This window comes from Phalacrocorax carbo, chromosome 2 (assembly GCF_963921805.1).
Source record: "Phalacrocorax carbo chromosome 2, bPhaCar2.1, whole genome shotgun sequence".
NCBI lineage: Eukaryota > Metazoa > Chordata > Aves > Suliformes > Phalacrocoracidae > Phalacrocorax > Phalacrocorax carbo.
This window is the reverse complement of record NC_087514.1, coordinates 23494475-23507411: the sequence shown is the minus strand read 5'-3', so window position 1 is coordinate 23507411 and position 12937 is coordinate 23494475. Positions and strand designations below refer to the sequence as shown.

Below are 12937 nucleotides of genomic sequence, written 5' to 3'. Positions count from 1 at the left end.
AGGTTTCTGGTCAGATCAGGGCAGAGAGAAGGGCACTGTCCGTACGGTTCCCCAGGTCCTGTTCAGCACAAGCAGCCTGCTGCACCACAGTGTAAAACTGGTGCAAATTTTCAGTCATGCAAATGAAAAAAACCCCTAATATCAACTCAAGTAACACATCTTAGGCCCTCTTCCCCTTCCCTCTGCACACCTCTCATGTTTTCCAAATCCAAAGTCAGCATTGTGCTTTACAGGAAAGTTAATAGAAGATTGTGCGGAGACAGAAATTTTTCCCAAAAATAAATGATCTGTATTAATCTGAATCCATCTGTCTATCTGTGAGGTGCAAATGATATGACAGAAAGAATAGTACACTTCATGCGCATGAACGTACAGCCATTGCTCCTCAGAGAGATCCTGATATATTACAGTGTCAGGACAAGGATATTGGATCTTAAAGCATCAATTTATTATTCATGCTGAATAATCTTGTTATTGCTGTATGGGGACTCTTTGAAATGATCAAGTCTGTCTTCCCCAGCCGCTCCTACTCTGCTCTGTGTTTCTGGAGACGCACAGTGTATGGAGTCGGTTAAGGTGGGACAAGGTTTTTTTTTTTCTTCTCAGCTGAGTGTGCAGCAAAGGTGGATGATGCACAAACTACTGGGTGGATGCAGAGCCTGCGCCCTTCTCACATTTTAATGTGCAGTTTGGAAAATCCCTGTGCAGAAGTGTGGGCTAAAATATAGAAAGGCCAGATTCTGTTTTAAGCCAGACCTCATTCTGCTGCTCTGTGTTCACATACACTTTAAAGCATCGGTCTGACACTGTAGGTGTCTGAAGGCAAATGAAAATTCAGGAAATTAATATTTCAAAGGCATATGCACCCATATCCACACTTACCTTTGGAGCGGGAGGAGACCAAGTTGTAATTTGAAACAGAAATAACACTATCAGCTTCAAAATCAGAGTTTCACCTAGGGCCCTTCCCTGCCTCCCTCCTCTCCCTGCAGTTAAAGTTCAACTATTTCATTTGTAAATGCAGCTCTGTGATACAATCAGAAGCAGAAATATGGAGGTGCCATTAGCTCAGTCAGGCAAACAAGCTGCTCTGGCTCCATCATAAAAAACCTGACTGTAATGTTAACTTCTGCCATTAGGGTAAAGTATTCCCCCACCAGCCATATCAGAGCCCTTTTCTATTCTCAGCTGCCTTTCTCTTAGGGATGTTAGTATTGTGGTCACTCAAACTGGCTTTTTTCCCTGCTTGTGGATTGGGGAGGGATTCCTTCATGCTTTCCCTTCCTGAATCCTCCTGGACCCTAGGGTCCTGTTGGCCACTCCTCTGCCCAGCGAGGTGTGCATCAGGTCTGTCTGAGAGACCCTGCAGATCCATTCCTTCCTGAGTGTGTTCATTCTGCTGGAGCAGGTTTCACATCCTCCTGATTCAGGAAATACGTACTGGTAGTTGGTTTTCTTGGTCCTTTTCCTTAGTTCACAGTTTAGGGGTTTTGTTGTTGTTGTTTTTTAAACTGAGGAAAAGTGAAAAGTAGTATCAGGTCAATAAATCGGCCCAAATGACTATGTAATGCACATATTAATCACTGGAAAGAACAACTGGATTTTTAATCCAGTTTCATCTCTCAAGTTTCATGCACACTGTCCTGACTGAAGGATACCAGTGATATTTCAGTTCATGATTACAGCTTGCTTTGCATCAAAATAGTTCTTGGGAGACTTGGTGGTGGGAGACCCATCTGCCAGGTGCTGTACAAACACATTGCAGATGAGGCACACCTTGTTCTGTAGTACTGATGGAGGTTAGAGGGCCGAAGGTGACTAGTGGCTGTCAACAGACATAAGTGGGCATAGAAGGAAAGCACAAGGCAGGTTTCTGAAGCAAAGGCAGGCAGGGCTTGCCAGGAACCAAGGGCAGTGTCAAGTTGTGTGGATGCTATGTGGCAAAGGGGACTTTTGAGAAGAGGTAGGGTGTAGTTTTATACATGTTTGAGAAACGCCTTCCCTGTTTGAAAGACAGGATGAGATGCATTTTTGAAATTGAAGAAAGACAGTGAAGGACCCTTAAAGTAAAGATTGGGAGTATCTGTGGATAAGGTGGGGGAAGGGGTACTGCTGATGAGAGTGTGAAGAGAATTTGTAAAATAAAAAAAAGGGTAGGACTTATCTTTGGACATGCTCAATTTAAATTGTGAGCTGCTAGAAGAACAAGCCAGACCAAAAGACAGCTGGAAAGGAACGATGCAAGCTGATCGTGCTATGTCTATATTAACAAGTAGCACAAACATACAGAGCAGGTTTGTAGAGTGAAACAAGTCAGGGCTAAAGACCTGACATCCACGTGAGACACATTTCAGGAGGTTTTATCTCAGATTATCTTTAGTTAGTTCCCACAGACTGAGCAACTATTAGCAGCTGGAGCATGTGAGGTGTGCTCCTAGGACACATCATCTGGTTTGGCTCTTCCAGCAAGAATCCAGCTCATGCACTCTGAGCTCTCTGGTGTGATCCAAAGCATGGTAAGTTGGGACAGTCAGATGGTTCACTTCAAATGTGAGCTCTTGATCCAAACTGAAACATTGATACTTACCTTAAAAGTTTGTCCTTCTTCCCAGCATGGGAGCATCTTTGCTGGACGTAGGACAGAAGTGAAGAATAAATGTGTGAATTGCCAGAGTGTGGATCATAGCTGAATTAATTTTATTTGTGGGGGTAGGGGGCTATCTGCTGTTAGTTTCCCATTTGTTGTCATGTGTTTCCAGAAGTTTAATAGTTGTTTGCACCACATTTTACAAGTAATCTCTCTGGCACACAGATTTTCATCACAGTGAATTGCTTGAGCACAGACTTCTCCTCACAAAAAGGAGTAAAAGGGCTTCCTTTGATGATTCAGATTGATACGTACAGCTACAACAACCGCAGCAATAAACCCATCCACCGAGCCTACTGCCAGATCAAGGTTTTTTGTGACAAGGTAAGTGGAAAGCATAATTACTATGTATTGAGGAGGAACTTTGTTAGACAGTTGATTATTGCTGTATTTTATACCTAATTGAATGTTTTTTCTTTCCCTAAAAATTTGTGTTTCATGGTAGAATTTGGACCAGCTATATCATGTAATTATATTATCATGTAATTATTTTACTGCCTTTTTGACCCTGATTCCCCAGCTTGTGAGCAATAGTTGGACTGCTTAAGGACAGCATGTTACAGGTCATGATACAGGAATATCAAAAAAGTTATACAAAGCACGAACATAAAGATCTCTACTTGGAAGGTCAGTGTTGACCCATAGGCTCACACAAATGCCAGGCTGATGGTATTATCCCTTCTGGCTCTAACAGCCAGGCTAGTTAAGGTGTAAACTTTGTGGAGAGGTCTCTGGTAGAGAAATGTACCTTTCAGAAAGGCCTGCTAGGCTCTCTTTTATGATACAGTGGAAAACACCAAGTGCTGATGATTAAGCTGATGGTTTTTTTCTCCTTGCTTGATTACAAACGGTAATTTTGGAAGTTTCAATGAAACGCTTATGTTGCCAGGACTTTTTTACTAAAAGTAAACTGCAAAAATATATTAGCCATTCCCATTCTGTAGTTCAGTAACTATTTTAGTTTTTCCTTTTTTTTCCATCACTCCCTCTTTTGCAAAATGTGGTTCTTTTACAATGGGCTTCCCTGCTCCCCTGTGAGAATTGGTAAGATTTTTGAGCACCAAAACACAGATCATGCCTTAATGAGTCTGACAGTGTTATAGTCAGCTGCATATATCACTGAGTAGAAAGAGTTGCTCAGAAATGTTATCTCAGTGATGATTCTTAGATGTGAGCGTGACCATGTTTCCGTTGTTTAACACCTGCCAGCTGATGACTTTAACCCTGCTGGGAAAGATCTTCCAAGGGGAGCTGATGCCTGGATTCTAGTCAAGGTTCAGGGATTCAGGAGCCTACATCTATTTAAGTGACTTGGAAATTTATCCAAATTAGTCTTGCCATTTTACAGGCAGGAATAGAAAGGCAAAAGGCCATGCCTCAGGCAATACATAGCATTAACTTTTTAATGGAAGGGTAAGAGTTCAACTGTTCCAGGTCTCTGTGCTACTGCTCCTTCCTCTTTTTCAGTTCATTCCCTTGTTGCTGTCTTGACAACGGGATCTTGAGAGCTAATCAGTCAGTTGTGTTAGCGGAGCAAAAACTTTGAAAGTAATGAATGTAAATGTATGCACTGAGGTCTTCTTGCCATCAAAATGTTATGCTTTTAATCGTAACTTTGAATGTCAAATATTTAGAGATTTGAAGCTACAGCTGGATGTTGAAAGCTCAGTAAATATCAAAGTAACAAGTTGTTTTTTATCTACCTGTTTTTGAAAAGCAATTAGAAAAATCTGAATTATTTAAAAAAGGAAGGAAATTCAGAGTACAAACTCATCGGGGTGACCTGTAGACACAGGTGGTGGAGATTTTGAATAATACACGCTCATTGCATCTGTCAGCTTAATTGGTACTTCAGATATCCCGACTAGAAAGCAGGAAATGGATGTTGAGTCTTTTAATCAAAACTGTCTCAAAGTAGAAGAAAAGATCGCAGGGGTAGTTAAAGCATTATCCACATCAAAACTATATTGAAAGTGGGAACTGGAGGGCTCAAGGGTATCGGTAATGGGATATATATGTGTATAATATAAATGGATACACGCATACACGCACACAGAGCTTTTTACTTAATTCATGGCTGAAAATGAGCTGAATGAATGAAAATTATCGATGCCAATTCACATGACAGTTTGTGCTAATTGGCACTTGGAAAGAGTCTGAGGCCTGCTTCTTCCCTCACACCGCTGTATCTTTACCAATATCTGTTTGTTACGGTGCCTCTGTAAGTAAAGAAATGGCTGGAGAATTTCCACTTGCTGGTGGCACTGGGAGGATTTGTCGCACTCAGAGGAAGGTATGTGGTGGGGCTCGGTACCCTCATCTTTCCAAGATGCCAAAATAAACCCTGGCATTGGTTGAGGCAGTGCTAAACGGAGAGTCCCTGGCTCAGTTTCTCTGCTAAACCTGTGACTCGCCCTCTAGTGACAAAGAGAGGGTTTGCTGCCTCCTTGGGAAAGGCTGTGAAGCTGAGACAATTATTACCCACCTCTTTGTCATCACCAATTAAAGATTACAGGGTCATTAAAAAAAAACAGCAAACATATAATAATTTTTATACACTTTAAAAGTGTGAATTGCACTGTTATGCCCCAATCTGACAGCCCCAAAGAGAAGCTGATGAGAAAGTGCCTGATTTATTACAATCATTGGATCAGAGGAACCAGCACAGTAAATTCCTCCTGCCTAAGTGCTGAAATGTATCTTAGTTTGCAACACGGAAGAAAAAATGTTTCTGTGCCTGACAGTGTTCTTACAAATGTTTTTTCTGCAGTGATGGTACATCTTTTGGACCAGTAGATGTGCCTGTATATTAACGTAGATAAATCACAGGTAGAGGTGCCCAGCATTTAAGAAAAACATTTGCTGATAAATTACTGTCCTTCAGCTGAAACACAGCATAGCTGCTGTGGAAAGAGTATCCCTGAAGAAATAAAACTGCATTTAGCTAAGTGGTACATATTATGTATATTTTAGTATTTACTCAGGCAGTTGCTTAAACTTAGTGTTCGTTTACATATAAACTAGAGAGCAACACCAACTCGGATCCAGTGTGTGCTTTGTGACATAAATGTATGGGGATAAAGGCTGCGAAGGTTGTAATTGTGTGGTTGCTCCCTATTCATTCTCCGATCTTTTGTCCCTGTTTATTTTCCAGTAGGCAATCTTCAAAGCAACTGTTACAGTGCACATCTTGTTTTCTCAGTGCTAATTCTCTCTGCCCTTGCAGTCTTTCTATCATGTGCAGATCACTGATGCTGCGTTATGATAAGAGAATATAATTTTCATTCCTTAAGTAGGTTGTCAGGGAAACTTGCTACCAGGCCTATTTATATTTATATATTGCAAGTTGCTTTAGCCACTGTGCATGAAGGAACTGGGGGTTCAGAGATATTTTGATTTTCTCTATGTGTTTAGCCTTGCTCATAGGAAGCAGAAGCATTCGACTTGGCAAATACCATAGCATTTTTCCAAAATTGAGTAAACTAATCCCATTTTCTTTACTCTGAAAAACTACATGTTGTTTGGAATATATGTAGTTCCTGCGCCCTTGTCTTCAGTATGGATTGTCATAGAGAAAATGGATTATCGTAGGGTATTGATCACCTCTAATTGCCTATTAATCTTCAGCTTTAGAGAGAAGAAGGCTGAAGTCTATGGGCCTGTCCTACCAGATGTGGAATGCTTTGGCCTTGAACTAGAAACAGGTGTACACATGAGCCTCATAATGGTGATGGGAGTGGTCCTTATGATGGTAAGGGCTTTGCTAGGGTGGAGCTAGAATACAAGACATAAGCTTAAGTGAGCTGAAGACTTGGAAAAAATATTTTGAATCAGCTGAAATTCATAGGCTGCGTTTTGCTACTGATTAGTAGCAGAAGTACTCATTGCATTTATCAAAAGTACAGACATCAGTGAAAAAATGAAAAACTCATTCAATTATTTGACTGGTCAGAGCCTAATTTACAGTCCCCTATGAGAGGGTTATCTCTTCTTCTGTCCTGAAGAGAAATGCAAACTCTGATATATTATATATGTGTCAGATAGCTCAGCTGTGAAAACTGTCCAGCAGAAATGCTCTGGTATGCAGAAATCTTATTATGGTCCATTGTCTCAGCACCTACAACAATGACGTACATCATGTAGGCTTGGCTGGCCCCTGCACTGTGCTGCATAGGATGCTCCTAGCTCAGGAGGGCTGGTAGGTAGTTTAAGGGGCATTGCAGTTGCCACATTTGTAAAGTGGCTGTGGCACAAATAAGGGCTGGTGGGTGGGAATGGCTGCCCTGCTCAGAGATTGCCTGCACCCAGAGGACTTGGGGATGTCTTGCCTTGAATGAATGAAGACAAAGCTGTGAAGCTTTACCAAGTTCATAGTTACAGAGAATATTGAAGAAGAACCAGCAAAATGTATATTCTTTGTTGTGTATAAAAGGCTGAGTCCCCCTAAGTTTCTGCTTAGTGCAGAAAGTGCACTAAGGAAACTTGCACTTGCTGCCACGTACGAGATGACATTCAGAGTTCATCCCACTACCTATGAGCAGCAGAGTGGCAGCACTGAGCGGTAGGTAGGGCTGGCAGAGCTGCTTTGTGCAGCACAGGGCTCTCAGGGATGTGCCTTCTTCAGGGCAGTGGCTGTGAGGCATATTTTTGCTCCTTTCTGCCAAAGAACAAGTGGCCTTTAAAGATACAAATGTACCCCTAGAAACAATTGATGAGGGTACGACTCTGAATCCCTTGGCTTCTGTGGTTGAGGTCGGTGACAACCTGAGTGAGACCTGGGTCTGGAGGCAATGTTTCTGTTAGGCACCTTCATGTTTTTTAAAGACCTGTTTCTTTCTTCACCTCTTTGAACCTCTGGAAATCTATTGATAGACCACGGCCAGGAGTACATCTTCCTTTGCATTTTTTCAAGCTTGGTTCATTGGCTCATATGAAGTTTGCCATCTTGAATGAATATTTTTGGCTTTCCTTATCTCCCTCCCCCCTTTCTTTTAAAGAAACTTCTAATTTTAATTTGGGAAAAAATCTTTAATTTTACATGCTGACTGTCTGGGAGCATATGGATCTTTAATACCCTGCAGAACAAGACTATTCATACTTATAAAGTAAATCAGGAGAACTTCAAAGGAGGTGTTGCTGCTTTTTATGTCAATAACAAGTTTTATTTTCTAAACTTGTTGAAAATATATTTACATAACAGAAGCCTGCAACTTCCCAGGAGTTCCTGGGGCCGAATAGGGCAGTGCTACGTTGCTTTCCAGTTTCTGGAGGGCTTGTCCCTGTTTGAAATGTCTGTATTTTTCTCTAAGAGCCTTTGCACTGTTGGCAAGCTGTCAGTGTAGCCCTCCTGCACTGGCAAATCTCAAAGGCCTCTACAAATCTGGCTACAGTGGAGCAATGCCACCCCCAGACAAGGTGGGTGGAGGAGAGTTTAGGGAAAAGCTTAGCACAGACATGATCTAAGATTATAGCAATCCAGCATGTGGTTTACGTCAGTACATACGCAAAGTATTTGGCCTGAGCACTCTGTCCACCACAGAGGCTCTGGGCTCGGGATGCCCTTTGTGCGAAATGTGGCAATAGCCCTGCTACAGGCTGCATGCTGCGTGAGCCGTCCATCGCATCTCCTCCAAGTCAGCATCTGGATGTGTTCCTCTTGCTGTCTTCAGCCCTGGGGGCTGCTGGATGTGCCAGCCTGAGTTTTGGGCACAGGTGATCCATCCAAAGCTGGCACATTCCCACCAGTTGGGACAGATTTATCTGTAGTGGGACAACCAGTCTCTGTTTCAGCATTTCTCATGAGTCTGTTGCTGTAGTTCCAGGCATCGCAGGGTACGGTGCTCACAGTGGTTCCTCTTTGGATAATATCTGTGGGTTGTCTTTTTTGCATCAGGGAGCAGAAAGGAAAATCCGAGATGAAGAGAGGAAGCAGAACAGGAAGAAAGGCAAAGGCCAAGCATCCCAAGCCTCGTGTAATAACTGTAAGTAAGATGGGCCTTTCTGGTTTGGGGCTAAATCACGCTTAACGTTGCCCCTCTCATAACCACATTGCTTTGTGATCCTCCTAGCAGCTGAAGGGAAGTTGAGTGCACTCCCTCTGCAGAAAAAGAGCGATATCACCTTTTTCAAAACAATGGCTGACCTGGATTCCCAGCCAGTTCTCTTCATACCGGATGTTCACTTTGGAAACCTACAAAGAACTGGACAGGTAGGAAATGATAATGAGACGAGCTGGTGCCCACCTGCCAGCTGCCCGTGTGTGTTCCAAGGCAGGTTTTAGGAAAATAAATCATTGTTCCTGGGGGCCGCTTGTTTCAGCTCTGGTTTCGTAAATGCAGCTTTTGGTGAGTCACTTGAAAGACCTTAAAAGAGACGTGTGCCTTTTGGAATTTTGGGTGCAAAAAAGGAGTTCATAATTCATTAACAAGTGACTGGTTTGTGTTTGTTATGGTTTTGCCATTCTTTTGCTAGGAAGAAAGAATGGAACAAATAGTCAAGAATTTTTAAATAGAGGGCTGATCTGTGACTGAAAGAAAAGTCTGGTTTTGAATGTCCTATTTGGCTTGATGAAATGAAGTGCCACCTTGTGGTAGCAGAGATCCCCCTCCCTGGGACAAGTGAAAACAGACTTGTGAAAGGTCAGGTGTAGGCTCACTAAACACCATTGCCCATCTTCTGTCGGCATCATCTAGAGATCTGGGAATTTCTTGGAAGAAAATATTTTCACTCTACAAAGTAAAAATCTACCATGTTAATGCTAATATTCTGTATTGGCTTAGTGCAGAAACCATGGAGTCATTATCACCAGTAAGTGTGAGTGAGGTCTTTACTGACTTGACTCTTTTAAGGCCTACTTTATTGCTTGCTGGGAAATCTGCAAACCTGAACTGGAGGGTCAGCTCTGACAATTTTTTGAATATGAACCTGTTATTTATTAGCATCCAGAGAGTAGAATGAGACCTTTATGCATAAAGACAAATAGTAGATGAAAAAGTTTTATTTGCATCTTGCTGCAAAATATTAAAGTTGATGATGATTAAATGACACGGAGTGTTGGAATTTTCATTTATTTTAAAGCAGTGAGAACTGTGGTAAAGCAAAGCACAAAGAGCGCAGACATTGCAATCACAGCTGTCACTGACTTACTCTCCAAAATTGGAAAGACGCCCACACGCATATCAGTGCTGGGTACCTTCTGTCCTCATGGCTTTCAAACCAGAATGTGGATTTGTCTCGAAACAGGAGAAGGTGGAAGCATTCCTTAGTATATGTAATCCTGTAAATAATTTTCTAAACTAACTGGAACATACCCCAGTTTGCTAGCTCTTCGGCAATGTTCAGCCCTGTCTTTTACTGGTTGCAGTATCGGCATTCTTGCGGCCCTGAACTTTTCAGTTGTTTTGTGTATTAGTTAATATAAGAATTATTTCTTATGACAATAATTTATTATTTAGAAATGTTTTATTGTAAGAGTGTAGCCACTTTCAGGTCCTGGTCATAGAATTTGTTACAGACCTCAGTTTTGCATACACACACACCTGAGCTGTTTTCATTGTACAGGTTCAGAAGCGAAGGCTCCCCTTGAGAGCCAAGTGTGCTCTGAGTCTTGCCAGCACAATTGCTGGAAACCTGCCCAAGATGCCTCACTCTGCCCCAGCAGAATGTGGGCCTCCGGTGCCCTGCCTTCACCCCATGCTTGCACAGTAACTCAGCAGCTGGAGTGCTGCTGGTGCACGTGTTGGTGTGCACCCGTGATGCAGGCACGTTGTGAGGAATTTGCTGTCTGTTCTGTAAACCCTTTGACAACAGACTGTGATTTTACACCTCCTCTGCTACTGTTAGCCACATTTTCTGCTATTGTAAATTTGGTCCCAGTGACTGTAAGCTATACTGATTTACACAAAACAACAGTCTGGACTTGGCACTTCTGCCCTCAGCCTATGCAAAAAGTTCAGCTGTACCATTAGTAATTGTATTTCCGTTAGGCCTGCAGATTAGCGTTGGTCTTTATAGTTTAATGAGATTTTCAGACAGTATTAAATACATACAAAAGCTTGTGAGTGTTGTGGCTTAAATCGTGTTAGGAGTAATTTAGGTGAGTAGTGATCTGATTTAGAGGATCATAAAATAATGGGAAAATTATATAAACCAGGGGAGAGGACAATGTCTGTCAAAATGGTTTGATATTTTTCCACTAGATGATACTGAACAGCAGGTTTTATATGACACACTTTTTCCAGATTACAATTAGAGCTAGACATGTTTGTGTTTTATAGAAGGAAGAGGATTTTTAACAGATGAAAAACTGTAAACCACTTAATTGTCTTTTCTCCCTTTTGAAGTTATTCTGCTAAGCAGGTGTCTGAGTTTTGGGAATAATTGGGGTTTTTTTCTACCCTTCTAGGTTTACTATAATACAGACGATGAGAGAGAAGGGTAAGACATTTATTGTTTCACAAACTTTGCAGTTAGCAGTTCAAACTCTCAGAAAGCAGGCACAAAGCGCGAAATTGGATAAAAGCGATCCCCTTTCTCCCCCTTCCCTCATGTTCTCCCATCACTTATGGTAGGTAAATGACATGTAGAACTGGTAGAGGGAGGTTTATTTTATGGCAACTTTCTTTTCCTTCATGTGATCTGGCTGCTTTCTATATCTATTTTTTAATTACATTTCCAAGTAAAACAATTTAAAAAGCCATAAGCTTCAATACAGGGACAGGACAATATATTTGATAATGAAGCGTCTTTTATATAGATATAAGGGTTCTCAAATAATGAACTTCACCCCATTCCTGGAAGCTGTTTAGCAGCACACGCACGTGTATGTGACAAATACAGGAGCTGCAGAGAGAATGCCCAAGCACCAGAAGAGAAAGGCATAAAGAGAGACAGGAGGTCCCGGGAAGGGTGAAGGTTAGAAATGGTAGCACCCCCTATTTGGCTTTGGAGGGACTGGAAGAATTGCAGAAAGTCCCTAAAATAGAGATGTCATGAAATAAGGGCTTTAGTATCTGTGGCTGAAGTTCAGCCAGTATTAACTGTAATGTGTGCAAACCCCATACTTCTATAAGTTGCTTGAATCCCAGGTGAGCACCCTCAGATTGAGAGTTTGGAGTAAGACAACTGCACTCACATAAGCCTGCAAAAAGTGGCCTGTGGTAGGGAGTAGCTGGGCACCTGCAGTTAATGTTGAGATGAAAACACGAGGCTTTTTTTGCTTCTTTTATGAAGCTAATGTTCTTCATAAGGCTCACAGTAGAATTCGAGAAACAGACAGTTTTATTGCACCAACACACTGGCTTCAGTTCTCTCCTCCAAAAGGAGACACTGAGTCCTGCCAGAGCTATGCCGAGGGGAGGGGGTGGCCATAGTGCCTTGAGTCCTCAGCCTCCCTGGCGGAGTGTGTCGCAGCTTTCGGCTGGATCTGGCCCAGCACGTTATTCCTTTTGAACTCGCTGGCTTGTATGGTCTCGGATTTGAGAAATATTGCTCATGTTTCCTGAGGCTGTCTCCTTGACCCCAAAGAGGAGGTGGATCAATGTGTAGATGTGGGTTCAGCTCCTTACTTAGCTGTTTCTTCCTCCCCACCCCACTTCCCTCAATATTTAAACAGTTAAGGGCCTTTGGGGTTTTCAAAATAGTATGTAACATTGGAGTGTATTTTCCTGTCACCTGTCCCAGTCAGTTAGTCTGAGCAATTTGAGAGGCCTGGATTGTTCAGATAAGCATCAAAAGCTAAATCCTCACAGTTTCTGGTCTGATGCTACTTGAGTAGCTAGTGGGTTTTTTGCCAGAGTACAAAGTGAGTCATGACTGCTGCTGTTCTCTCCTCTCCTGCTGGGAGCACATTTTTACTGTGACATGGTCCCTGTTGTGTGTTTTCTAGTAGCAGTGTCCTGGTCAAAAGAATGTTCCGGCCTGTGGAGGAGGAGTTTGGTCCACCCCCTCTGAAACAAATGAAAGAAGAAGGCCTGAAAAGAGGTAACAAGTAGTTAAAAATAATGCTGTAGGACTTGTGCCCTCAAGCTGGGAAGGGCAGGTGTGGCCTGGACCAAGTCAGTTGTTTGATGCTAGTGTAAGTGTGCAGTAGGTGGGAGAAGAGATCAATACACTTGCCAGTATACAAGGAGGCATTAAACAAATGATTTAAAAGCAGGAAAAAAAAAAAAAAGACTGTACTATTTCAAGAGGAGATCAGGACAGAAGTGTATATAAAATACAAAAAAGCTAGAAAGTTTCTTATCCTTGGCCAAGCTACATAGTTCATAAATGTTCCAGTAGCAAATCTGT

At 42.1% G+C, this 12937-nt stretch overlaps 1 protein-coding gene across 3 annotated transcripts in view; it reads left to right on the top strand.

Annotated features, from left to right (window-relative positions):
* Window positions 1–12937, top strand: part of GRHL2 (grainyhead like transcription factor 2) — a 70057-nt gene that overhangs the window by 39753 nt on the left and 17367 nt on the right. For 2 of the 3 annotated variants that reach the window (XM_064442298.1, XM_064442297.1), the window contains exons 9-13: window positions 2813–2971; window positions 8541–8628; window positions 8716–8855; window positions 11052–11083; window positions 12534–12628. In XM_064442298.1, coding sequence (XP_064298368.1) covers window positions 2813–2971; window positions 8541–8628; window positions 8716–8855; window positions 11052–11083; window positions 12534–12628 — 514 coding nt within the window. The remainder of the gene's footprint in view (window positions 1–2812; window positions 2972–8540; window positions 8629–8715; window positions 8856–11051; window positions 11084–12533; window positions 12629–12937) is intronic. The other variant, XM_064442299.1, reaches the window with a different exon arrangement.